Source organism: Oryctolagus cuniculus, chromosome 3 (assembly GCF_964237555.1).
Source record: "Oryctolagus cuniculus chromosome 3, mOryCun1.1, whole genome shotgun sequence".
NCBI classification, from domain to species: Eukaryota; Metazoa; Chordata; class Mammalia; order Lagomorpha; family Leporidae; genus Oryctolagus; species Oryctolagus cuniculus.
Genome location: NC_091434.1, coordinates 34162537 through 34190534, shown reverse-complemented (window position 1 = coordinate 34190534; position 27998 = coordinate 34162537). Strand labels below are relative to the sequence as shown.

The following is a 27998-nucleotide window of genomic DNA, read 5'->3' as shown; positions in this document are numbered from 1 at the left end:
GGGCAGGGACTGCATCTGTCTGCCAAAGCCTCACCTCATTTAGGTAATACCAGGGACCTCACTGCAAAGTTGGGGAGTGAACATCTTCAGCCTCAACATGGGACTTGGAGGTCACAAGCTTGCAGAACTTGAACTCACTCAAGTGTGTAAAGGCCCATTTGTTTCTTGTGACTTCACCGCCACTTTGACATCTGTCCTAGGAGCCAGCAGGGAGGGCAAGTTAAGTTCAGTCTCTATCTCCATGCCTATTATCAGCTTTATTGTCCTGAAGGAGAAACCAGGGTATCTAAGGTTTATTGATTTGCCTATAGTGATTCAGTGAGTCGGCAGGGAATAGGAAATAAAACCAATTTCCTGGCATAATTTCCTATGCACATAACCCCTTACCTTGCAATGCCTAGACTGGAAGCCAAGAATCCATCTCAGGGAATTTGATCAGAAAACATATGAAGGGTGATTCTAAAGCCACAGAAGCATTGAGAAAGTCATAAAGATGCATAATATATGATAGCATTTACCAGCTATAAATAGGGGAGATGCAGGGAGAAAAACTGAGACCTTATAAATCCATTGGGTCAGGAGAAATAGAAACTGCTTAATATTTCATTAAAAATGGATTTTCATAAATTGCACTTTGATATCTTTGGGTGAAAGACAATATGTAAGGACTAAGGCGTTGTTATTCATTACTCTTGGTTATTAATAATTTGGGCTGATATGGAACCAACACATCAACAAGGTACATTCTTCCAGTGAATGGGGCACTCGCCACATGTTCTGGGCACTAGCTGATATGTCCACAGAAGCACTTAGCCTCCAAGAGACAGTAGGCTACAAAAATGCCCTGCTACAGAATGGACACACTTGGAGCAATTTGAGAAAGGCTTAGTGTCTGGAGGCCAGAGAGGACTGTAGAAATCAAGCCGTACAATCCCCTCATTTAACAGAGAGGGAAACCAGGGCCTGAGGGAGGTAGAGATATTTGCCCACTCTTATGAGCTAATTAGTAGCAGAGCCCAGCTCCTGGCTCCTGATTCAGTGGTGATTTTTTGTGTTTTTGTTTTTTCAACTTTGCCTGACTCAGAGTGAGAGAAGCATGTCCAGTTGCATGGAGTAAGACGGTGTTCCTCCAGCGAAGGGTCCAGAGAACAGGGGGCAGATACAAACACAAGGTCAACAGCCAGTGAGGAACCATGGAGGAACTAGTCTGGAAACATAAAGGACAGCTCAAAGCCAAGTTAGGAAAGAGCCTTCATATGATCCCAGGGCAGGAAGGAGTGTACCATGTGGAAGGGCAGGTGAAGTTCAATTTGAGCAGTCAGATAGAGGGTTTAGGGTAACTAAACGGTGCACTTGCCTCCCTTGCTGACTGCTGTCGCTGTGGCCAGGGTTTAGGGGCTCCACCCAAAGCCTGTGGCCACTTGCATCTCTGGGCAGACCTCCCTGGGCATGTGCGCTTGAGCAAGTGCACTGCACACGCACAAACAGCCAGACACACACACCCCGCCACCTTCCCAGACAGTCCAAATACACAGTTGCCTTCTTTCTGAGGAAGGGAAGAAGAAGAAGCTTCTCAGTGTTGTCTGCCAAGCTGAGAAATGGAGGGGTCAAATAAGAGAAAATTGGACATTAAAAACACAGAAGACGTGCTGTGCTCCTAAACAGCAGCAGCGTGGTGTGTGTGTGCTGGGGATTAGCAGCGGTGCTGGAGTTCACATGCACTCAGCTCTCCAATTATGGATTCACATGGCAAAGAAAGCTCTTTTCTCCCATCTGAACTCTGTAGCATCCCCTGATGGGGGCCACACACACAGTCACCATCACCGTCCTCGGGGAGCCGTCCAGAGGTGGCCCCTGCTGCTCACAGCACCCGGCCCAGATCAGCAAAGTGCTGCATTCGCTTGCTCCTTGCCAAAACAAAGCACAAACAAAGCCCGTGCCTGTGCTGAGTTCTGAGACCTGATTCATCTCTTTTCCTTGGACTCGGTGCCTCCATCCCTTTCCCCAGAGCTGTGAAGCCCTTTTTCAGCCCCCAGGAAGCCAGGGGCTTTCCCAAACCCCTGTCTGCTCTTTTCTATCAGCCATCCCTGTCTCAAGGGGCCAGGCACCACTCCCACAGGTCTTCTGCCAGGTGTCCAGCTCTTACTCTCTTTTCTCCTCTATCTTTGCCCTTCTTCCTCCCTTGGGCACCCTTTTACTTCTTGCTCATCCTCATCTTCACTCACTGGACAGGAAGTGACAAAATCGCACCTGCAGGAGAGGAGTGGCCAATCAGTTGTCTCTCTGTGCTCCCTGCTGTCAGCAAAGCAGCAGACTTGGCATCTGGCAACCTGAAGACCCAGGGTAGGTGGGCTCCCTGTGGGAGGAGAGAGAGCAGCAAGCTAGACAGACTGGATAGGAGCCCCCAGGTTTGGTGGGCTTAATACCAGGGAACAACGGTTTTACCTGAGTGAGGCAGACTGATGAGAACCTGTTTCCTTCACTTGGTTGCAAAAGGTTTGATACCTCCTACCATCACCTCATCTCATCATCCTCTGATGCCTCCTACCCTTTAGCTCACCATCATGGTTGTGTCATTAAATGATGCACCAGAACCTTTGACCTTAGCAAGTGGGAAATATGGAAGGCTCATGGCTGCCAAATGGTAGAGTTTGACAGTTCACGGGGAAGAAAGGGTTAAGTTGTGTCCATTGGCTCTGGATTCCTGTGCTACCGTCCAAAGCCATTCTCAGGTGGGAGTATGCACTCACGCTGGGGTCGTATCACTGGGCACACACACAATTAGAGACCTTCAAGCAGGAAAGCACAAGCTTGAAGCATAAAAACTTGGCAAAGGCTTTGGATCCACAAGGCATCTCTGAGCCTCAGTTTTCTCATTCATAAAGTAGAGCTATAATCTTTACTTGCTGTGGTGTGGTAGGCATAATTGTGTTTACACAGTGTCACACTCAGAAGTATTTAGATAAACCCATTTCCCCATTCCCTTTGCCCCCACCCTGCCAGTGCTCCCAATACTTGGCAGGTCCTGGGTATACTGAGCCAAAGCATCCAGTTCCCCTGTGCAGGGGAAATCCCTGATGGTGGCCGACCTGGCTGGGGCGGGAAGGATAGTCTCTTGGTGGTTATGGCTGTGAGACATGGTTTGTTGGTTCTTCCCTCCAACCTTATCCAAGGAAACCAAGAGAAAATCACATATCCTTGCTGCAGTTTCTTTCTTTTTTCTGTTTTTTTTTTTTTTTTTTTTTTTTTTTTTTTTTTTTTTTCCTTCCCTTAATGGAGAGCCCAGAAAGCATCAGGTCCATATGGTGGTTATTGACGCAGGCCATCTGGGCAGCCAGGCCTGGCTCCCTCCACGGTGGATCAGACACATTCGGAAAAGCCTTTCCTCCCATAAGAGCTGTGCTGGTCAGATGGGGACAGGGATGGATTTCATTACAGGGCGGGGACCACAGTGAGAGGAAGCCGGAGCAGGACTCAGAGGGAACTGCCTGCAACCTGGGCCCCGCAACAAAGACCAGAGAGAACCTGGCCAGTGCTGATTGACACAGGGGCACTGGGGTAGCCAGTGCCCCTCACCCTCTTACCCGCTCCTGGGTGGGAAGGCGTTTAAGTAACTAACAAAGACGATTGCAATGCCTTGCAAAAATTCCTATAGCCTGCAACATAAGGGAGTGTCAAGTTCAACCCAGTGTGTGAGGTCTGCCAGCCCTAAAAGAGGGCACTTCTACTTCACTTTTAACAGATATTCTTATTCATTCTCTCTGTCTCTCTCTCAGCTTTTGAAGTGCTGTCATTTTCAATGCCCTGTCCTCTGCTCACTCTCTACCCGGAGGCAAAATTTTTCTTCCCGCCAAAAGTTTTCGCAAACACCATTTCTTATTTTCAAGTTGGAGCAATGTGAGCCCAAAACAAGCCCCATGATTAGTTTTATTTATTTAGTTAGTTATTTTTAAAAGATTTATTTATTTATTTGAAAGTCAGAGTTACACAGAGAGAGGAGAGGCAGAGAAAGAGAGAGAGAGAGAGAGGTCTTCCATCCCCTGGTTCACTCCCCAGCCAGACCTGGTGCTGATCTGAAGCCAGGAGCTTCTTCCAGGTCTCCCATGCAGGTGCAGGGGCCTTAGGACTCAGGCCATCTTCTACTGCTTTTCCCAGGCCATAGCAGAGAGCTGGATCAGCAGTGGAGCAGCTGGGACTCGAACCGGCGCCCATATGGGATGCCGGCACTATAGGCAGCGGATTTACCAGCTACACCACAGCGCCGGCCCCAGTCACTGATTAGTTTTAAACTCGAGGGGGTGCTAAAGCGGAATAGAACACTGCAAACAGGGTTTGATAACGTGCTCTTGTGCCTTGTGTTATAGTTATTTCAGGCCAACAGCGATGCCACCGAGGTGGTTCTGAACAAGCTCCACACCCCGCTGCTGACCAGGTTCATCAGGATCCGCCCTCAGACCTGGCACTCGGGCATCGCCCTCCGGCTGGAGCTCTTCGGCTGCCGGGTCACAGGTGAGGGGTCTCCGAAGAGGTTGGGGAGCTGGTCGCCTCTACTTCCCCGTTTAGTGCTCTGCAAGCAACACGAATGCACCATGTGACCTTGCCAGGACGGGCTCAAGGACTCAAGTCCTACTAGAGTTCGTGTTTTCCTTCATTCAGTGCAGCTTTATTAAGCATATATTATTTTTACCAGCTAATGTTTATGTATTTTTTAAAAAATGTATATATTTATTCTTTGGGAAGGCACAATGACACACAGATTTTCCATCCTCTGGTTCACTCCCTAAATGGCCGCAACAACCAGTTCTGGACCAGGCCAAAGCCAGGAACTCCATTCTGGTCTCTCAGATGGGTGGCAGGAACCCAAGTACTTGGGCCAGCATCTGCTTTCTTCCAAGGCACATTAGCAGGAAGCTGGATCAGAAACAGAGTAGCTAGGACATCAACTCGCTGTAATATGGGATGCTGGTACTGTGAGCAGCACGTTAACCTGCTGTGCCACTGGTGGCCCCATTCTAGCTAACTTTTATTGAATGCTAGCACAGTATCAAGTTCCATTCTCACCTAAGTTGTGTTATCTTTTATGATCCTCACGAGGACTCTACGTGGTAGGTGTTATCATCCGTGTCACTTTATAGATGAGGAAGCCAGTGCTTAAAGAGCTAGTTCACACAGCAGGAAGAGGACGAGTCAGGCAGTTTGAATGCAAAGTCTTTGCTCTCCTCCGACACTTTGTGTTGCCTCAACTGGGGCAGGAGCTGTACATGACACTGTGGAAACCACGGAGAGCACACCAGACCCAGCTCTGTGGGGGCTGTGGACAAGACATGTTAATGGAAAAAAAAAAAAAACAACCCAGACATAAGTGTAAAATCCAAATCGAGATACATGTATGGAAACATTGGCTCATGGCCAGTGGAGGTGCCTTGGAGGAGACTTGACCCAGTCCAGGAGAAGGATTTCCTTGTAGAGGTGATAACTGGGCTAAGTAAGGTTAGAGGACAAATAGGCTTACCTGGTGAAGAGAGGAGGGAAAGTGCACCCAGCAGGGGTCACGGCTTGCCCAAAGGCACTGTGGCAAGAGGGACCAAAAGAGAAAGTGAGCAGGGTTGGGTGGCAACCAAAGGGGTATGGATTAGGGGGAATCCCAGCAGGAACGTGAATGCTTTGAGGTGGCTGGTGTGGTGGTGTAGGTGATAGCTGGTGGTTGGACCAGCCCTGGCCATTGATGGACAGTCCAGTCCCCTTCATCTTGTGGGCGTGGCCTCGGTCAAGCAAGTGGCATTTGACCTCGAAGAGTCTGAGAGCCTGTAGGACACACCCATCCACATATCTGCCCTCTCTTCTTTCCAGCTCGGACAGGGCTCCCTCCAGGCTCCAGGCTGACCCTGTTTGAAGCTTCTGCTTTAAACACCGTGCATTCATGCCGTCTCTACATCTTTCTTTTATCTGTGTGTGTGTGTGTATGTGTGTGTGTGTGTGTTACTAATGTTTTTTTTCCCCCCAAAGAAACCACTTATTTAATGGGTACAAATTTCCTAAGTACAACTTTAGGAATATAGTGATTCTTCCCATCATACCCGCCCTCCCACTACATCTTTCATATCCATTTCTTGTCCACTTTCCAACAATGCTGTTAGGTGAGTGGGCAGGGACTGATGAGGAAAACAAGACCCAGAGGCTGAATAACTTGTCCATAGCGCCGCAACTAGGAGGTGAAGAAGGAACTGACCCCATATTTTCTCAGTACAAACTCTCTGCTCCTACCACCTTTACACAAACACCTGGCTTCTCTCCTATGGATGTGGCTCATCCTAATCCCTGCTAGAGGGCTGTTTCCTGTCCCTTCCATGTTGCTGTCTCAGGACAGCAAAGGCTGGCCATCAAGGAACTAGTTAAGACTCATTTTCTGGAAGACTGAAAGTGGAGAAGCAGTGAATTTGAAGGACAACCTGGAGGCTTTTTTCTTTCATCTATAAGTCAGTTTGCAAGCATCTAAGGCACAGTCATTCTAGAGCCTGCCTTGCCCAGCACCAGCTATTCATTCATTTCCCACTTGTTCATTTGCTCCACAAATACTGTGTATGGGGTCCCACACTGGAAACTGGAGATCAAAAGTGAACAAAAGAAGTGGGGTCTCTGACATCAGGGGACTTTCAGGCTAAGGGGCAGGATAGACAATAAACAAGAGCAGGTACTGGATAATTACAAGCTACATGTGTGTGAGTATGTGTGTGTGTGAAGGGAAGAAACAGGGTGCTATGCAAATGAATGAGGGGACCTGTTGACTGTGGGTTGACAGTTTGGGGACAGCCTTTCTGCCGATGTGACCCTTAAGCTTGGGGGCGACTGAGGTTTGTCTGGAGACAACTGAGGGGAAGAGCATTTGGAGGGTGGGAGCAACACGCGGGAAGGATCCGCAGCGGTGAAGAGCTGTGCTAACCACGTGGAAGTGAAGACCTGAGGCCAACCCCAGAACAGTTTTGAACTAGTTGGCAAATGATCACCCAGGAAATAACCCACTGCTCGGCCAAGCTCCCCTGCACCCACCATCCCAGAGAGGGTCAGTGGGGGCTGGGGACATTGACAAGAATGTGCTGTGCACCTTCTGAGAGTCCTTGGTTAGAGCCACAGCCAACAGCTGGTGGATGTGCCAAGCACTATCCTATGAGCTTCTATAGAAAAATTAACAGAACCCTCGCAACAACCCTCAAGAGGCAGGAAATGTTATGAGCCCCCCTTGAGATCTGGGGAAACTGAGGCATAGAGTAATTAAATAACCTGCCCATGGTCATCCAGCTAGTAAGAGGCAGAGTGAACATGAACTCGAAGTTGGCTGCAAGTCCACGTTCTCAACCTCAGTGTTATACAACCTTGGAATGCAAAGAATCTCAGCAGACCAAATGTGTGCTAGTTGGGGTCTTTTGCAGCTCCCTAGTGGTGGGTGGACGATCGTTCCTGGTTTGTGGGGTGGGAGCCGTGACCTTTGGCATCTTTCCCTACCCTCTGCAGATGCCCCCTGCTCCAACATGCTGGGGATGCTGTCTGGCCTCATCGCAGACTCTCAGATCTCTGCCTCCTCTACCCGCGAGTACCTGTGGAGCCCCAGCGCTGCCCGTTTGGTCAGCAGCCGCTCAGGCTGGTTCCCCCGGATCCCTCAGGCCCAGCCAGGTGAGGAATGGCTTCAGGTGGACCTGGGAGCACCCAAGACAGTGAAAGGCGTCATCATCCAGGGAGCGCGCGGAGGAGACAGCATCACTGCCGTGGAAGCCAGGGCATTCGTGCGCAAGTTCAAAGTCTCCTACAGCCTCAACGGCAAGGACTGGGAATACATCCAGGACCCCAGGACGCAGCAGCCAAAGGTAAGCCATTCCCAGAGGGCTCTCTAACCTTACCCCAAGCGGCGAGGCTAACTGGGGTGCACAGAATTGGAGATGCTGACTTCCCATCTCAACAGCCATCATCAGACCCCAGCAAGGCAATCCAACAAGTGTCAGCCAGAGATTATTTTATTCCAGACACTGTGCTAAATGCTTAGATGCTCTTACAATCCTCCCAGCTCTAAGGTGGTATTCATTTGGAATTCCCATTTTAGAGATGATAAAACTGAGGCCTGACATCCCACTCAGGGTCACACAGTTATCCGTGGTAGAGCCAGGATTCAGAAACTCCAAGTCTGGCCCCAAAGCCGAAAGGCCTAACTACCATTCCATGCTGCCTTTTTATAAAGTTCAACACCCTTTAGCTCTCTTTCAGATAAAGTTTCCTTGAAATTGGTCAAACATCCCAAGGGGGATGTGGGTTTTGGAGACCAAAGTATAGGAACAAGGAGTTTGCTTCCAAAAATAACTCTGTTTCTGACTATCACAGGACTCCTTTGCGTTTTTCTAGTCTTGTCTGCTTAGGTCTTCCCCTCCTCTCATACTGAGGCTGGGGAGAAGCGAGCAAAACTTACTGCAGGCCCCAAGTTCAGGCCAGTGCAGCCTGCACCCTGTGGTGACAAGGGTGAAGGTTCGTCTCCCCGATCGACATGTGTGGCCCCAGGACAGGGAGACCTCATAACCCCAGCCCTGGCCACGTTCATTACACTGGTCCTCGTTTCTAGGTTACCCCTTGTTTCCTCCTGAAGGAAGAGGGCAGTGCAGTCTCTGGTGGGCCGCCTGCACCAGCCAGTTCCCCTTGTGGATGCCGAGGCCAGGGCTGGCAGGAGGCTTTGCAATGCTGATTTCCTCCAGCTCTGGACTGCAGAGGCCTGGAGAGGTTGCAGGCGGGCGTGGTAACAGCACATTCAGTGCACGGTGCAGAATGAGGGGCACAAGCTTCCCCACAGAGAGGAAATGGAAGTGGCCTTGACCGGGGTTGGAGACAGCTCTCCCTGAGACAGCATTCCCCTTCTGGAATTGTGGACCTGGGGCGTCCTGCAGAACAGGGCCACCCTGCAGCACCCCCGCGGCTCAGTGACCACAGCCCTTGGCACCTGCACAGGTGAGGGAGGGGTGGCCAGATGTGCTTTGGGTAGGGTTTCTCACTGGCTCCCACCAGGGCAGCTGGTTTTGTGCAGTAGGGCTCTAGCTGAGTTTTCGTGGACAGAACTGCTTTCATTAAACAAAGATTTGGGAAATGTTCTCTGCACCATGAGTGTGTGACCCGAGGACATGTCACTAGCCTGGAGGAGTGGGGTGGTCACTTTCCCTTGAGGCTCCCAGGGAAGCAGGAACTGGAGGTCCACTGGGACTCTAAATCCAGACTTTCAGGCATTAGGAAAAGCAGCATCGCTTTGTGAGTAAACAGGATTTCAGAACAGTCAAGTCAGCCTGAACTGCCTTCTCTTCTCTTGCTAAAGTCAGCTTAAAGCGCATTCATTCGGAGCCTGCTTCCCCCCCCCCCCCCACATCCTCGGTTTTGGTCCCAGGATAAAAGACATAAGCGGACAACTGCGACTTTCTTCTGCTCTCTTCTCTGGGTTCCTAACCACCTTCCAAATGAATAAAACCTTGGTCTGAAGATGACACTGCCCTTGATGCTGCCTGCCTGGTTGGCTGTGAAAGGCGGGGAGGAAAAAAGGGAAGAGAGGGCAGGCAGTCCACACCAGAAGGGCTGAGCCACTGTCTCTCTGCAGCTGTTTGAAGGGAACATGCACTACGACACCCCTGACATCCGAAGGTTCGACCCTGTTCCCGCACAGTATGTGCGGGTGTACCCGGAGCGGTGGTCGCCCGCGGGGATCGGGATGCGGCTGGAAGTGCTGGGCTGTGACTGGACAGGTAAGGCTCTGCTCTCTGCGGGGGGCTCACTCCCATGGTCTCGTGCACTTGGCATTCAGGGACACTCTCGGGGCAGGGGGAGCAGAGAGGCCCCAGAGGAGCCCTATCAGGTGGGCACCCCTGCAGGTGGGCGCCCTTTGGCCTCTGCAGACCCTGCCTCTGCCACGTTCTCAGACCACAGGGACTGCAGCCTCTGGACTCACCGCAGCTTCCCGAGCTACGTGCACTTTCTTTTTTTCTTTCTTTCTCTTTCTTTTTTTATTTTTTTAAGTCTCCCTTCAGTTCTCCAACCAGAGTCTCTCAAAAGCAAATCATAACCACACACCACCCACCCCAATTCAATTAGACCCTGACTCTCAGGCCAGAGGGCTGTGCCTGTTGATTTAGGGAAGGAAAAAAACCCCTCATGATAATAAAGTAATCGGTTTATGTCTGAATCTGGCCTCCAGATGTCACTGGCTAAGAGACTTCATTTTCATTTCGAAGCCACATCTGTAAAAGGCATTTATTTGCTTGGGAGGGGCCTTGTTGCAGGAGAGCTGTTGGCAGCGGGGCTTCTGGATCGCTACTATCCCAGCCAGGTGGCACAGGCCCGGGGCGGTGCCTCCAAACCTCCCCAAGAGGGTGAGGCCCCCGGAGCATGCCCACACGGCCCTGTTTCTGAGGGAGGACCTTACCCTTCTGAGTCCGGCCCCACCTCTCCTCGAGGCACCCGCCCTCCCTTCACAGAAGGGCTGGCCCTAGATCTCACTCTCTGGCAGCCAAGGTGAGCTCGCAGGGCCCATCCGGAGCTCAGGGCCTGCACCCGGCACCAGCAGGAGCCATGGGTAGGCTAAGCTGGCCTGCCCTCTCTCCAGCAGTGCCCCAGGAGTCCCCATCTTCCTGTCTGCGCTCTACCTGTCACCAGCCACCCAGCAGGATAGCTGGAGAAGGATTAATAAGGGCATGTCAGAGAAATACTTTTGGCTCCCAGGGAGAAAAGTACTGCCTGTGCCCTGGCTCTAGCATTGGCTCAGAGGAGCCCCGTGGAGGTGCACAGACAGGGAATTGGGCCCAAATTAGCCTCTCTCACCTTTGAATGGAAGGCAGCCCCAGTGAACGCATTTTAGCAGGAAGACACTCACTCCCCATCGTGTAGGGGTGAGGCCAAGGTTGCCTGCAGCCTGACAAATGTGCAGCACGTGTGCTCTCGCAGGTGCTGAGAACTCACGTCCGGTGCAGGCTGACTTCATCTGTGGCTGCGCTAGGCTCAGGGAGTAAGCGCCTAAGGCATCCCGGAGCCTCCAGGCTGGTGACTTTCAAATGTTCATGACCATGATCTGTATCACAGCTCGCCTCACTCACAAGCACACCTCCCCACTCCCCACCCCCACACACAAGCACTCGCATCTGTGGGCACAATGCTATACTGTATCCTCAAGTTCAGGGATTCTGGGGACAGATTGCCCAGTCCTTGTCCTGCCTCAGATGAGCTGTGTCCTTCTCAGTGCCTCCGTTGCCTGAACTGAAGAATGGGAATGGCATAAATCTATACTCTCCAGGATTGCTATGTATATTAAAGACACCATGGGTATGAAGGACTTAGGCTGCTGCCCGGCACCCAGTAGCCCGTTATAATAAGTAAATGGAACTGAAGCCAAAGGTTCCCAAAGCAGTGCTCATCCTTACTGTGGGAGTGCACTCTGAAATCGTGTAGCTCGTATATTTAATGCTAGTCATGACCCATTAATTTGATTCCACAACCCACTGATGAGTGTGATGAATGGTTTGAAAAACAAAAATCTCACAGACTCAGGACCACACTGAGCGTAAGGGAGGAAGGCACTTGCCCAAGGTCACCCAATTCTCTGGGGGCCACCCCACTCTTCTGTGCTCCTGTGCCTACCACACTCCCAGTCGGGCCCTGCTTTGTGCCTGCTGGGCCAGTTGCTAATGACATCTTCATCTTGGTTCTCTCCCAACCTGCCCCCAGTTACACCGGTGATGGTCAGCAGCAGGTTTCCCATTTCCAAGTCCTGCCTGGCCAGTCCCTGGAAGATCGGCGTTGAGCCACGTTACCCTCCGCCCAGCCTCCTGCCTTTGAAGTCCTGACATCTGGTTTCAATTTTGGGAGCGCGTTGCTGCTCCTTGGGCAGTTACTTCCCAGCTCCCAGTGCAAACGCTGTGGGCACGGAGCTGTCCACCATTTCTTTGCTTTCATCCAAGCACCCTGCCCTTGCTGGCGCTCTGAGCCCCCTGGATTTAACATTATTCCCACCCACAGCCGACGACCCACTTTGCTACCTAACATTTCCAGAAACTGTCCTCCTTAGGTCATGCGGCTTTTTTTTCTTTTTTTTTTTTTTTGGTTTCTCAAACTTTCCAGTCGTTTCTGCAACTCATCTTTGGTTCACTTCTTCATTCCTGCCCCCAAAACGATCACAGAAAATGTAATGGGCTGGGTTGGGTTGCTACAGCTAAGTAATTTGACAGGCCTGCTTCACCTGGTTGGTAGGTTTGTTTGTGTTTCGAATGATTACTTCTTCCTTGCTGCCCATAGGTTGTTTTACAATGGAGCCTGAGATTCTGTGACACGGTGACAAATCTGAACTTACAAATTAGGACGCTCTGAGGCTATTTGCTATGTACGGTGAGCAAGAGGCAGACACAACTAAGGGAAGCACGAAAGGTTATGTGCGTGGTACTTAATAGCAGAAAGGCAGGAAGTCGACCGTGAAAAAGCTATTCAGTGTATTTAGCAATTTCCTTCAGCTCCTGCCTTTATTAGCTGATCTCCTGAAGAGTGCCTGACAAAGGTGCCTAATCACATACAATAGTGCAAAGGTGCATGTACAGACAGGGGAAGAACAATCCACCATTTCTTTGGGGCTCCTTGTTGGCAGGTAGCTCTGGGATGAAGACACCACCTCGCAACACGTGGGCTTACGCGCCCGGTTTCCAGAACCCTTTACACCCCACCCAGGGCCTGACTCATGGCGCCATTCATTCCATGAATGGTTGCTGAATGAATGGCTGGTGTGAGCAAACAAACAGACCAATGAATGGATGAATGAATCACCTAGAGCCCAGGTCAAAACCGAATGCCAGCAGCCAGGTTGGGCTGGGTCAGGTTTTATTGCCTGCTATTTATTATAACGTGTTCAATAAGTTGCCAACACTTAGGAAGCTAGAGATTTTACATAGAAAGGTTTGGCTTCTTGTAGGGGGAAAGTCTGGGGGAGGAGACCTGACCATAATGGGCCACCTCGCTTCCAGGCCTCTTTTCAACCAGGCATGCAATGTCCCTGTTGCCCTAACACACCTTACTCTGCCTCCAGGTGCTGTCTGCTTCCCTCACCCATAGTAACCGCTTGGATCCAGGGAGCATTTGCATTGGCCACACTGTGACCTAAAGGCACAGCCCCAAATTAATTCCACCAGAGTCTGGAGGCCTTTAAGTCCACATTCCCCAGCCATCCAGTTTTGGTGCAGATATACGAGCACAACGTGTCTGGAGCCGGGTTGCCCAAGCTGTGGGCGGTATTTATGGTTTTCAGCATGTTACCGTGGGGCCCCATTGTTCAGGGCGTTTTGAAGCGTTAGCTTTGGTTTGCGAAAGTTGTGTTGGATTCAGAGAAGGCTGAAAAGACAAGGTCTGTTCTCCGTGAAGCAGGAGTGTGAACAGGCAAGGCCGCCAGCAGCTGTGCAAGGGGCAGTGCGCACAGACCCATTTTCCTTATAGTGGAAGCTCGCTTTGTTAAACACTGAGACTTCTCCAAACCGTTTTTGGTGGCTGTCATTCTTTTGTGTGAGTGTTAGCCATGATTGTGTCTTAAACAGAATGCAGAGCGTGGTTCCAGCCCTGCCTTGGGGTGAGCACCACACTCCTCCATTATTGCCCTGCATGGCCTTTTGTGCTGGCTCAGGGCCTCTTCTGTAGACTCAAGAGCTGAGATTTGTGCTCAGGCCTTGGTCCTGGCTGTTCCTGTACGCCAGGGCCATTGTCAATCAGCTCGGGCTGTGCTCCCCTGGTCTGCGTAGGCAGCACACAGGTGACTTCGGCATCTTGTGCACCTGTGTGCATCTTGGCTGTCCTCCTATGAAAGCCCGCACTTGGTTTGAACATCTCCCCCCTGCTGGGTTCCAGCGTGAGCTGCTGCAGCATGTTCTTCCCTTCCTTTGCTTTTATTCAGACTCCAACCCCACAGCAGAGACTCTGGGACCCACCGTGAAGAGTGAAGAGACCACCACCCCTTATCCCATTGATGAGGAGGCCACGGAGTGTGGGGAAAACTGCAGCTTTGAGGACGGTAAGGATGGGGTGGGCATCAGACCACATCTAGTATGGCATGAGTGTGGGCCTGGGGGGTCAGAGTGTTCTCAGCAGCCAGGGGCAGTGGCTACTTCACACCAATCTAGAAGCATTCAGACAGTGTAACAACAAGGACTGCCCTGTGGGTGTGGACCCACTGGTCACCAAAAGGGGAATTCGAGATGTCACGGTTAAGCCCTCTCCACCTGGCTTCTCTTGGGAAAGCAAAGCCATCCTCATCCTTAGGCTTCACAGCGTGACTGCCTTTCCTGTTAGGCTGTGTTTCGACGGCGCAGTCAAGTGAAGATCTGGCGGTCATCTGGGGGATCTGGTCCGTGGAGCGTGATAGTGGGGTTAATTCAGCATTTAACCATGACTTAATTGTATTTCCCTGTGTCTTTCACCGCCACTGATCTGAGCAAGTTTAACAGTGATGATTCTATAAGATAGCGTCTCACATCCCCCGGGACTGAGTGTGGGGCAGAGACAGAGGCAGAAGCCTGAAAAGGCATCTTCAACCACTCCTTCCAAACTCAGGGGCTCCTCATTTTTGGATCTGTCTCTTCCCATGGGAAGTCCGTCTTCCTTTTGTTTTGTTCGAAGCATATCCAAGAGAGATCAAAACAATAATTGGCAGAGCTCAGAAGTAAGGCACATTTTAGACCATATTGCTAAGGTCACCGAGGATGAGGGCTTGCCTGGTATTTTGGGCTAGAATTTTAAGTTCGGCAGCCTCGGTTTATAGTGAATTACGGACCATTGTTAAATGTTCATTAAACAAAGTGAGGGGAGACTGGTGAAGAGACTGAGAAGATGCAAAGATGTAGGAAGATGGCAAATCTCGGGGACCTGTGCGCACAACTGTCCGACAATATGAGGGACTGCACTGATGGAGCGGATGGCTCCAAGACATGACTACTAAGAAGAATGGGAGGAAAGCCAAAAAGAAATGCTGAAGTTGTGCGACTGAAAAATGATAATTTAATGCATATGCTTTGGGGAATGTGTTTTTGTATATTGTGTGGGTGGGGACACTGTTGGTCAGGGCTAGTGGAATACAGAATTCTGACATTTTAATGAACTTGTTTTTGTTTTCCAAAGAGAAGAAGGAGGCTTGGAGAAGCTTCCAAGACATGTTTAAGATAGTTTGAGGGCCAAAAATGGGATGCACAGGGAGTAACTCTGTGGCATTGGATTCACAGAGTTAGTTTGGACACGGGCGGGGGTCCTATCTAAATGATAATACAAGCAAAATGCAAAAGGTTCTGTTGCAAAATTTCAGAAGTTGATTTTTAATATAATTTTCCCATGTATAGTGGTTTGTTTGATTTGAGGTTTCTTTGATGGCTGCTCACTTCTATTTTGTATGTATGTGTGTGTGTGCAAAATATCGTTTTGTGGAATTTGGTTCCTGAGATATGGAATGCATGCAAACTTAACAGAGGAATTATGGCGTATTGAATTACTCAGTATTTTTGAACGGAAAAATAGAAATTCAGAAATTGTGGGGAGACGGGGATGGTGAGGGCAAAGGACTAGCTGGCTTTTCCAAGCCACAGGTTGATGCTTCTGTAATAGATTCCATGTGTTTCTTCTCCACTCGAGCTGACTTTGGCCAAGGGTGGGCAAACATTCAATGCCCTTGCTCTGGGAGGGGAGGCAGAAACAGGGCCTCCTGGCCGGCTGCCTCCTGCCTCCCTGACCTCTGGAGGTGAGCCTTCCTCACCCGCACGGGGAGCAATAGGTTTCTCCAGTCTGCTGTTGCCTTTCGACTTCCTAACCTGCACTGGGAGCCTTCCCCTCGGAAATCCCTCTCTGGGAACATTGGGAAGGGAAGTGAGAAGGCCGGAGACCCCACTTCCTCCTGCTGCCGGCGTGCGCCAGCGCATTTCCGCTTGTCTCCGTAGCCACTGCTGGCGAGCGTCCAAACATGGCTTCCACTTCCTCTCTTTCCCCACCTGCACAGCACCGTCGTTGAGTTGCATGTGTGGTGCTGGCTCAGGCTGGATTTTTAGAGCTGGGTGGAGCCTCAGAAGAAGCCCTCTTGATTCAGTCTTCCTCAGGTGAACACCCAAAGCAGGCAGGCCCAGCCAAGGTGTTGTCACTCGAGCTCTCTCTGCCTCCCCTTGGGTTCTTTGGCCTCAGGGAATCAGCACAATGGGATGTTATCCTCCCGCCTGCTCAGCTCTAAGTGGCGGCTGGCCGGTCCGGCCCCTGCATTTTGTCCCTACCATGCCGAATGGCCCGTCCGATGTCGCCTCCTCATGGGGATGACAAGTTGTCCCAGCCACTGAAATAAGAGGTGAAGGTTGGAGAACAAGCCTCCCTTGTTTCTTGGGTCACTTTCTCTTCGCTAGCCACAGCCACCGGGCATCTCAGCCCGTCTGGATGCTAATGGGCTGCCCCATCACTTGTGCCAGCCAGGTTGGCAGGAGATGAGATAATACTATTTTTTTGGGAGCCAGCCTTCCACCGAGGCACTGGGGAGACATTCTTCTCCAGCATTTAGGGAACAGCAATTTTCACATTTGTCTGCTCTCCGAGGTAGACAGAAGAGACTGATTAGAGCCTGCAGCCATCCGTTTGGTGGCCTCATTTATAACTGCTTACTATGGAAACCACTGGCAGACTTGGCTGTCGTGCCTGGGAAGGATGAGACCAAAGGCTGACCCGAAAGCTAGCAATCGCCAAGACTAGTTAAATGAATAAGCAAAGGGAGCCACTTCTTTCTCTGCTCCCTACTTGGGCCCTGCCAGCCATTGAAATAGCACCACTGTGGTTGTTTTCTGAACCCATTTCATTTGCTTTCCCTTGGGTTATTTTTCCCCCCTTTTAGACAAAGATTTGCAACTCCCTTCGGGATTCAATTGCAACTTTGATTTCCCGGAGGAGCCCTGTGGTTGGATGTACGACCATGCCAAGTGGCTCAGGAGCACCTGGACCAGCAGCTCCAGCCCACACGACCGCACATTTCCAGGTAAGCCAGCCGCGAGCGCAGAGGGGAAAGGCTACGGGCTTGCTTGCTGTGCATTTTTCAGTCCCAGCTTCCTTTGCAGGCTTCATAACTTCTCACCGCAGAGCAATCCTGTGCTCTTTGCCCACAAACCACCGCAGTCTTTGCTCAAGACGTCATCTCACAGAACCGAGGGTTGGTGGTTCCCAGCTTCTCTTGTGATTACAGCACAGCCTGACCACTGGGAGGGAGAGAGGAGGCCACGGCAAGAAGGAGCAGTTGGGGGAGGTGTGGGGAGATGGGCTGAGTCAATCAAGCTGCCGCCTTCAGCACCTCTTGTCCCCTTGGGGCTGGTCCTCAGACAGACATCCGAAGACTCTTGAGAAACCAGTGCACTTGATCGGATGCTATGTCTGAGGGTTTCAGTGCACCTGTAGCCAACTCGGGGAAGGAGGGATGGGGCTGCCTGGCTCTTGGCCTCTGCCCGAGCATTGCTGCTGACCCTGGAAACAGTACGCCTAGAGGTTTCAGAGACCCAGCCTTCAGAAGCCTCCCCTGGCACTGTCGATTCCAAGGTGGTGCCTTCTGCCCGCCTAATGGGCAGAAGCAGGGCTTAAACGTAATCTCTGCCATCACACGCTTTGATAACCCGGCGTTCTGCTAAGTGTTTAGCAGCAGGCTTTCCAAGAATTGGGGGGAGAAAAAAACAACCCTGCTCTGTGATGCTTACCACTTTCAGTGGTGTAACTACTGTTACCAGGTTCAATTTAAGCTGTCAGCCCACCTCACTGGAGATGGAGTCGAGGAGTTCAGAAATAAGGCATGATATCATTTTGTCCATTGTACAGATAGAGAAGATGTAAATGATCTCAGAAGCAAAGACTCTGGTAAAACGTGCTAAAGTAATGAGGAAGTGTTGTGTTTTGCCCATCTTTTTCTTTTTTTTTTTTAAAGATAATCTATTGAGGTATAACTTTCTATAATTTCATTTTTAAGAATGATAATATTTGACAATTGGCTTGCAAAACTCCAGAAATCCTGCTGAGTGGCTCTCACAAGCCACTGCGTGCAGGCTGCAGCACGCAACTCCTTAACGTTCAGTTCTCCTGCCCCTCTGCCCGGACCCTGGGCCCCTATAAGCATCTGAGAGGAAAGGGGTTACTTTTAGAAATTCGGTGGATCCGAGTTGCAGGGGATAAGGGGGAGAGGCTAGGAACTAAGTGGGGGAGGGGCCCTCCTCTGCAGGTTCCACAGAGTTGCTGGCTCCCCCTCTCCGGAGGGTCTGGCCGGTCCCCTGTGCCCAGGGGCTGGCGGTAGGACAGATGCTAGAAGAGCACTCGGGGCTGACCTCCTGACACAGCCTGCACTTGCTTCCCCGGAGGGTCACAGCGTCTGCTCTGAAGAAAAACATTTTCATATTTCAAGTGTTTATCTCTTCAGCATTTGAGTGCTCAGAGAGATTAATATCTGAAGATCACCACGGCCGCAGGCAACAGGAGAGAACACTTACCCCAGTCCCAGCCTTCATCACCCTCCCCGCCTCGTTCCCCGCAATAATGTTTAATTAATATAATAAGCCTCCCGCTCGTTGGAAAAAATACTTATTTTTCTAACCCAGCCTGGATTTTTCATTTCATTTCCTGTCCTTCGAGACTGGGTCCAATTAATTCGTGGTTGTCCCCAACCCCCACCTTGTATCTGAATGTAAAGAAAGGTTGTAGGGGTACAAGTGTGTGTGTGTGCTTACTAAGTGTGCATGCCTTTTTTTTTTTTAAGATGTAGTCATTTTATTTGAAAGCAGAGTTACAGAGAGGTAGAGGCAGAGAGAGAGAAAGTCTTCCATCTGCTGGTTCACTCCCCAAATGGCTGCAATGGTCGGAGCTGAGCTGATCTGAAGCCAGGAGCCAGGAGCTTCCTCCAGGTCTCCCATGCAGGTGTAGGGGCCCAAGGACTTGGGCCGTCTTTTACAGCTTTCCCAGGCTTTTGCAGAGAGCTGGATCAGAAGTGGAGCAGCTGGACTAGAACCGGTGCCCATATAGGATACTGGCACTGCAGGCGTTGGCTTCACCCACTACACCACAGCGCCGGCCCCTAGTGTGCTTGCTTTTGAGTGGGTGTGGTTTCTGTGCATGGGGGCGCGTGTGTCTGCGAGGTGTGTGGATAAAGTGAAGCTCGGCAGATGCGCTTTGAATAAAGAGCTGTAGACGTGGCTCCTCTACAGCCTGGGCCATTTGCTGGGCTTTATGGCACCTGCCTTCAAGTTCTTTCCACTGACTCGGGCTGCCTCCCTTGCACCCTGCTAAACAGAAAATTCTAATCCAAGACGATCAGAAGCCAGCCCTGCCCAAGCTACAGGGCCACCAATAAACAGATAGCAGTTCTGGGAGAGCTGAGGTTACCTCCCTGGAGCCTGGCCTTGGCCTCTGAACCTTTGCCCTCCTCCGCCTCCTCGTGGTCAGGGCCTGGCACCCACCTAGAGGCCCCGGCGGCTGACCCTTGCTGCTGGTTGGAAATTCTCAGCTTTGCCCTCACTGCGGTGGGTTCAGCCCAGCCTGCGGTTTGGGAGGGCTCTTCAGAGCTCAGCAAGCAGGCCGAACGCCAACGTTTGGCTGCGTGGATGGGGGACAGAGGAAATTCAGGCCATCACGAACCGCTGGATTCATGTTGCTCCTCCCGTAAGATACTGAGAAGGAAATCAGAATCCCTAAAGTTTGAAAAAGTGGCACTTGTCACCTGCCTCGGGGAAACAAAATCATAAGATTGTTCTCAGAACCCTCCTCTGTATCCTCCGATGACTTAAAACACCGATTTCCATATTTCCTGTGTTTCTTCTGCTGACACAACCCGGGACCAGGCTTTAAGCAGAAAATAGAAAGCAGTTTCTGTTCAGGGTGGTCCTTTCTTCTTCTCCTTCTTCTTCAAAAGCAGGGGTGGAGGGAGACCCTGAGGGGAGCAGCTGGGAGAAAGAAAACAGCTGTGCGTGGTTAGGGGCAGGGCAAACGCTAATGGGTTCAGAGTGGCAGCTCCTCCCTCAGACCTGAGGGCTGCTGTGTCACCGACATTCACACCGGGCATCCCTCAAAGAGGAGCCCTCTCTGAGAGCGGCTTGTGCCCCGTGCCCTTAGTAGATAAATGGGAGTCACTGAATTAAAGAAGGGAGGTGCCTGTGCCCAGTGCAGGGGGCCTAGGGCTGCAGAGAAGGGTGACAGCGTGCGCAGACAACTGCATCAGAAGCATCGCAGGAAACTGCTCACATTCCTTGGATATTTTCTGATGTCCTTGTTTTCTCGTGTTTTCCTTTTTTTTTTTTTTTTTTTTTCCTGCTCCTTTTAAAGTCAGCAATTAGCTCTGTTCCCTTGGCCAGTGGTAATGGTTGCTTAAGGCTGACGGGACACCCACTGGTTTCACTCCCCCACTTTTGTTTTTCCACGCAGTCTTTCAAGCCACTTGGAACGCCTTTTTATAGCCCTCTGCTTGTGGCTTAGCTGCCTGGAGTGTGCTCACACCAGCCCCTGGGGACCCCGTTCCAGCTTCAGTGACCCCTGCTGGTGGTGTTTTCTCGGAAGCCGGTGGCTCCTCTCTGTGGCTCCAGTGACAAAAAATGTGTCCCTGAGCAGGAGCTGGCATGGCATGTTTTTCTTCCTGGTATTTTGAGTTTTCAGTTTTGACATGATGGGGTGCAGATCTATCGGGAAGGAGGCAGCTCCTTGAGATAAAAGGGTGGGCCCACATATTCAGAGCTACAGTGTTTACTGTGATAGCTATTAGCCACATGTGGCTATTAAAACTTCAGCTAATTAAAATGAATCCACCCATAACTTCTGTTCTGCTGCTTACTAGCCACTTCTCAAGGGCACAATGGCCACAGTACACTGGTCAATGCATATACAGGGGTCTTCAAAAGGTTCCTGGGAAATGCATGATATGAGAAAACTATGCCTGGATTTCAAAATTCTTTTGCACCCAAATAAACTTAGCATTTAGTTCCATTTCTGCAGGAATTTCCTGAAGTATCCCTGTGTAGAACGTGTCCATTGTCTTAGAATGTTGGACAGCACTGCTCTAAAGTCTTTGGACAATTGATACAAGAGCAACCTCCAGGGCACTTGCTGATGCTGTCGGTCCTTGGTCTGGTGTAAACCAAGAAGCAAGTGATAAGAGGGTGTATCTTCTCTGTAAGAGTGGCTGGTATTTTTATCATTGTGCCATTCTGCCTCTCTGAGCAACCATAGTCACAGAAGCAAATAACATAGCATTTGATGGGTTGAATCTACTCTAATCAGTCAAAAAGAGCACCCTGGGGTGGGCATTTGGTGCAGCAGTTAAGGTGCTGCTTGGGACACCTGCAGTTCCTACCAGAGTGCCTGGCCTCGAGTCCCAGCTCCATTCCTGATTCCAGCTTCCTGTTAATGTACACCCTGGAGTCTATGGGTGATGGCTCAAGTAGGTCCCTGCCACCCACTTGGGAGACCCAGATGGAGTCTGGTCTCAGAGCTTTAGCCTGGACTCATCTCAGCCATTGTGGGCATTTGGGGAGCAAACCAGTGGATGTAAGATCTCTCTTTGTCTCTCTGGCTCTGGCTCTCTCTGTGTCTCTCTGCCTTTCAAATAAATAGAGTATAAATTTGTAAAGATTACTGCACTCCTTCTTTTAAAAAAAGAACATGCTAAGTGAATACTAAGTAATAGCATTAATGTTTGTTATTGCTATTGTCACTATTGCTATTGTCAGGGATGAGACAGGAAACAGTTTGTCATTATGAAAGGACCAAGCTGTGGCTACTGGAGCACACATTTATGGGACTGAAAGAACCCTTACTTTGGGTTCGAAAAGTAACTCAAGAGGTCAGTGTTGTGGCACAGCAGGTTAAGCTGCCACCTGCGAGGCCATCATCCCTATCATACTACTCCATTTCTGATCCAGCTCTCTGCTAATGTGCTCGGAAAGCAGCAGATGATGGTGTATGTACTTGGGTCCCTGCCATCCATGTGGGAGACCCAGATGGAGTTCCAGGATCCTGGCTTTAGCCTGGCCCAACCCCAGCCATTGCATCCATTAAGGGGAATGAACTACCAGATGGAAGATTTCTCCAACCTTCCCTCTTTCTCTCTGTCACTTGGCCTTTAAAATAAATAAATAATTTTTTTTAAAAAAAGAAACACAAAAACTAGCTTAAGTAGGAGAGAGTCAAGGATCCTAATGTTATGAAATAATTGGATTTTACAAATGGTTTCTATTTCAGATGTACGTGGAGACTTGTTAACTCTTCATTGGGGCTGTTTTGGTACAGACTGGGCCATTGAATAAACTCTATTAGAGTGAAAGTCCAGAGCTGTGATTCATTTTGAATGTTCACAAGAGATTAAGCGAAGTGTGGGTGGGTATGGTGGATAGATGGTTGTGGAGAAATCAAAGGAAATAATTAATGAGGGAACTCACTTATGATGGGCTTGATTTCTGACAGTGAGATAGTGGTGGCTGGGAATTAAAAAGCGACTCTCTGAGTTCAAAAGACTAGGTGGGCCGGCTGGCAGCGGCGATCCACAGCCCGAGTCGGGTGCTAGGCTGAAGTGCCTCTTGGAAGTGGCTGCCGTGGTTGGGCTGCAGCACAGTCACTGCAAATGCAAGGAGAGAAACCGCTTGGCCTGGTACAACCTGTGCTTGCCCCGTGGTTGGGAGGAGGTGGAAGGCAAGGAACTGTAAAAGGTCATATAACTGGTGTGTTCCTACCTGGGATGCTTTCAGACGTTTTCCAGTACTGGGCATTTTGTTTGACTGTGTATATAGTGTATATAATGGACACATGAGTCCTACTTTTCTAAGGAGGTTGCCAGTGTATGACAAAGTAGTAAAATTAGCATGTTTTGTTAAAAAAAAAAAGAATAGAAACTGCTGGGGCTGTGGACTGTGATGGATAACGACAGACCAGGAACAGCGTGGCTAAAAGCCAGCCAGCCGTCAAGGGGTCATTTCAGCTGGAAGAGGAAAGAGCGGAGGCCCTTCTTGAAGAAATGTTGGGAAATGGCTTTGTAGCAAAGACATTGGCGGAGGGAAGCTGTTAGCTGTTCTTGCTGAAAGCCACGGTGGGTTGAGGTCCCAGGCAGCCGTGGGTTGATAACGAAGGGGCAGAGTGATAACAAAGCTGTCTCAGTGGCAAAACCTTTCGTGACCTACTGAGAAACAGCGCTCGGTAGACTGCTGCAAAGACCAGGCCCGCAATCTGAAATAACCACAAAGTGTTCTAGCGTAAACCTTGAGCACATCCTGCCGACCGAGTGCATCTCAAGTCACCGTTCCCCTTAACCGGTTGTTCAAGACCTTTGCCGAAGTGCACTGACCTTGGGAGGCCAGCTGAGTGGCTGACTCATGTTTTAAGTATGACCTATACAAAGAGACTACATCTCCTGCAGCCCTAAATATTCTTTCAGATGGTGGTTCTAGTAGGAGGGCAAGATGCTAGCCAGGAGATGTGTGTGTTGGACAGATGGTGTGTTTGGCTTTGCGATAGCCAGGGGGATCAAGCTGGTGATTTATTTTGGGGTTTGGTAAGGTGTAGACACAACTGATTCCATTGCTGTGAGGCCAGCCGTGGTCACGTGTCCGTGGGACACTCAAGCAGCTGAAGCCAGATGGAGCCGTAAATCGCCAGGTGAAATATCAAGAGACCCTTTCTGGAGAGAGCAGCAGGTTAAACCGCCCGAACGACCCTGCGCTCTGCACTTCCTCCCCACCCTTCTGAACTCCTGTTGTTCATTCCCATGCGATTGTTTTCCCTGTGTCATTGGCAACAACAGATGTTTTGAGTCAAGGGCCCAGCAAAATGCCTCCCAAATACGTCAGGCCCAGGAGGACAGGGGTTGTATCTCTGGGACATTATTTCTTCGCTCTCTTTCAGCAGCTAAACATATTTCCTTTCCATTGTCTTTTTGTTGGAAGCTCTCCATTGCCGGCATCGCAGCCGGCAGCTTCGGGAACAAGAAGGCAACAGCTTCCAGCCGGGCAGGGCTGATTCCTAGCTGGGCAATTGTATTTCTTAACAAGCCAGAGGGCTTTTCCGTGAGAATCAGGTACATCAGTAAAGGAGCTCCACCTGCCCCATGCCATGCCCGCCCTTTTTTCCACCAAATAGCGACAGCCACTGTGTGCTTGGAACGTGCTCTTTTGACAGTAGTAGCTCGTCAGCTGGGATAGTCCATCTGGGGGATGGGTTCTTCTCGTCTCCGTATCTATGTGTGAGTGCCATGACTTACGGCAGGCGAAGTGTTGAGTTTGGAAGAGGGGTCAGTGGGGACCCAGCACTTAGAACCAAAGCCATGGGCATGTAAAGGGGCAAGGGTTGCGTTTCCTGGGGAAGCAAAGACTCAGGGGCTTAATTCTCTATGAGTGAGAATGTTTCTAAGTCGGTAACCGGACACTGGCTGTGCTCCATTACGGAGAGGAGGAAATATGTCTCAATGACAGCAGGAAAACTTAAAGCTGAACTGAAGAAGTTCCTGACAGTTCGGGTTGCGAGCTAGGAACACGGTGGTAATGTGGCCTATGGAAACGCCTTCTCTGCAGAGCGGGGAGTGAAGTGTGGAAAGCCAGGCTGGGCACGTTTTAGGCCTGGTTCCTCTGTGAGGCGGGGCTGGCCTGCTCTCCGGGGTCACTGGAGGACCCACTCCTGCTCCAGGATCATGTAGCATTCGATTTCCTTGATTGTCGATGCACACAAGGCACACGTGGTAAACAACACAGGGTGGGTGGGCTTCTGGGTAGGGCACACCTGGGGAACCCGTCTGATTCCAGAAAACATCTGTGTCATCTGCAGACTAAACCATGCTTCCTTCTGAGTCTTGGAATGGCCTTTTTACCCGTTTTCTTTCCAAATAAAATAAAGGCAAACATATGCAGTGTCAGTAATGATAATGACAGCTTTTAGTGAGCACTTACTATGTCCCTGTGGGTGTGCAGCATGCTTTGCATGGGTCATTTATTCCTTCCCCCTGCCCTGTGCGATAAGTCTGGTATTATATCCATTTTGCAGATGCAAAGCTGAGGCCTTAACAGATAAGGGAGCACCAGGGATGCATTCCATCCCAGACGAGAGGCCAAGCTCCGGCAAGCTTTCCCAGTTGAAGCAGGGTTCAAATCCTACTCTCATCACTCTCCCTAATGGTGGTCTTAGATGTATTACTTTAATTCTCTGAGCCTCAGTGTCTTTTCTGATAAAAATTGAGAAACTAGGGCAAGTATCCCAGGGATGATTACATGTGATAAGGTAGATAAAACCTCCAATGCAGTGGCAGGCACATTGTAGGTTCTCGATTTTTCCACCTTCCTCCCCGTTGCTTTCCCTCTCCCTTCCTTGAGCATATCCTGGCCTGACTCATTCCTTCATGATGTCCCTGGTCCTAATCAGCCCTCGCTCAGTGACAGGCAGGGACATTTTGCAGCTCAGTGCCCCTCTGCCTGATGTCTACTGCTAATTCCTTAAATTTACATATCATCTTTCTTCCCCGGAGCTCATAGCACTTAACAGACAAGTGGGGCACAAGTGATTTAACTAAGTGAAATCCAGAGGCCTGCTTGTCTGGAGATTCTGCGAACTGGTGGATTAGCTCAGATGTCAGCGCTGAATTATGATCCCTCAGCTGCCCGTGCCTAGCACGCCACCAGCATTAACTCCCGGGCCTTGCAGTGGGCCTTTAAATCATGCATAGTGATTATCATCTTATTGTGAGAGAGGGGGGCAGAGAAGAGGGGGAAGAGCAGGCAAGGGGAGGGGGCTACCTAGGGTCCCTGCAGGAGGCAGGCCCTGAAACCTCTGGCCCACCTGTGCCTGGCGTTCTAGTAGCAGTAGAGGCACTAGAAGGGACCCGGATGAAATCCAGCCACCCTGCTTCCTCACACCTCCACTCGCATCTTACGTACCAAATTCCAACCGCTAGGCGATGATTCCCCTGCTGATAAAGAATGTAAATTCACACGAGCGACAGTATTTCTGCCAGACAATTCTCAGGCAGCAAGTAGGTCTTATTTGTGAAACTGTAAAGGAAGAGGCTGAATAAGAAGTCTCTGAAATCTGCTTTCTTTCGGATACGAGGCGGAAGCAGGAAGGGTTTGGAAATGACCGGCAGTGCGGGAGCCTTCGGGAGGGGCCTCTCGCTGGGGTCTCAGCTGGCCTCCTGCACAGCTCCTCTGTCCATATTAGTTCACCGTTGGTGGCTTAGAAGGGGCAGGGAACTGTGGAGGATTTTGTGAACCTGAGGATAACCCGCTGACTCCCCCCCACCAGGTCTTGGGTCTTCAGGTAAAGCCTCCTGTCTCTCTGTATTGTCAACTGTTGATTCACTGGTTATTCAGTCATTTATTCCCGGGAGCAAAACTGTCCTGAGCAGAGACTTATAGGTATAGAATACCACTATCCAGGGGTAGGGGGAAGCAGCAGTTTTATACCTGCCTATTGGACCTCATCTGCCTGAGACCAGGACCTTACGATATAACCCTAGTGTTAGGAAACACTTGCATGATACAGTTAAATTACAGTGCCTGGCAGTGGATGGCAACCTGCAGAAATCCACAGAACATGGCCTTGCGCCCTTTGGAAAAAAACAAGGTGAAATCAGTGGTACCCTCAGTAAACGCTAGAGTCATGGAAAGAAGAGGGCAAAGAACACTGCATGTGTCAGAACGGTTAATGTTACTGGTTAGGAGGAGACCAAGCAGAAGAGGTGGGAGAGGTGGGGGGGAGCTACAGGTAAGAGCAAAGGCAGCAGTGGACACGGTGGGGAAGCCAGTTGGCCGCAGGGTATGATTGATGGCAAGGACTTGGGGCACAGCTCCTGTGCAGTGCAGCTGGCATGAAAAGCTTCCTGCACGATGATGGGGAATTCCAGCTCTACCCTCTGCCTAGCCTCTCTCCCTCAGACCAAGCCCCAGGGCCTCTCTGAATTTCAGTGTCTTCACCAGGTACACAGGCAGGTGAATAAGTCCTGGCTCACAACTCCGTTGCACGGATAAAATGAAATAATGCATAGGAAGGCTCTCTGTAACCTGAAAGGCATTATGCAAACGTGAATTATAATTATCATTAATAACAGTCGTAATAGGATCTGATAGGGGAAGCACAGGTTTAGAAGATCTTTTGAGTGTCTGTGTATGGCCCTGGTGTTTCCTCCCTCGATAGATCACTGCTACCAAAATCCTCTCCTGGGGAGAGCTACTTTTTCGTAATCTGTGCTGATCTTGGCCTTGAAGGAGTCACATGGTGTGTGGGGTGTGTGGACAGATATGGCTCTGGATGGTGGAGGAGGCACACACTGGAATCCCACATAGGCATCCTAAATTAGTCCAATCTGACTCCAGGGAAGGGTAGTTTCTGAAGCAGTAATCCTGAGAGTCGAACGGGAAGGGGGTTGGTAGGGGAGCCTAGGGCAGCTGATGCAGCAGCTGGGGAGTTGGGGAGGAAGGGGCTGTGTCTGGGCCAGCTGAATCTGTCCTGGGCTCAGCTCTCACCTGGAAAGATGACGTCAGCAGGAGGAACACTGGCAGACCACGGGTCCAGGGAGTGCTGGGTTGACTCAGAGCTCCGCAGTCCTCCCACGTCCTTCTCTGGCTAGTCCAGGATGTTCACAGTCCCTGCTGAGTTAGGACGATCTGTGCACCTGTCTCAGGTTAACATGGCATCACATTAGCATGAGCCTAAGGCATCTGACCTGCCCACATTCTTTGCTGGGTATGTAGTTTAAAAGCAGTCCTGGCATCATGTACAAGCATTCAGCCTAAGAGGCCCCGTGTTTCAGTCTGGGAAGAGGCAGTAGCAAGGTTTCCTTCTCAAATGCCATCCTGCTCTCTGTGCAAAGTGGTCAGAATGTTCCCTGCACCTGTGTCTACAGGAGACCCGGGTCTTCCCCAGGAGTGTCTGATGAATTTGCAACCAATCAGCCAAAAGGGCAGTTCTCTAGATGTTTGGGCTGGCGAGCCCTCAATCTCCCAGAACGTGTCTATTCT

The 27998-nt window shown here is 50.4% G+C and overlaps 1 protein-coding gene across 4 annotated transcripts in view; it reads left to right on the top strand.

The window, feature by feature from the left end:
• Positions 1–27998, top strand: part of NRP2 (neuropilin 2) — a 117386-nt gene that overhangs the window by 53285 nt on the left and 36103 nt on the right. For all 4 annotated transcript variants that reach the window (XM_008259015.4, XM_008259014.4, XM_008259017.4 and 1 more), the window contains exons 8-12: positions 4365–4509; positions 7510–7859; positions 9617–9761; positions 13934–14050; positions 16889–17029. In XM_008259015.4, the coding sequence (XP_008257237.1) occupies positions 4365–4509; positions 7510–7859; positions 9617–9761; positions 13934–14050; positions 16889–17029 (898 nt within the window). The remainder of the gene's footprint in view (positions 1–4364; positions 4510–7509; positions 7860–9616; positions 9762–13933; positions 14051–16888; positions 17030–27998) is intronic.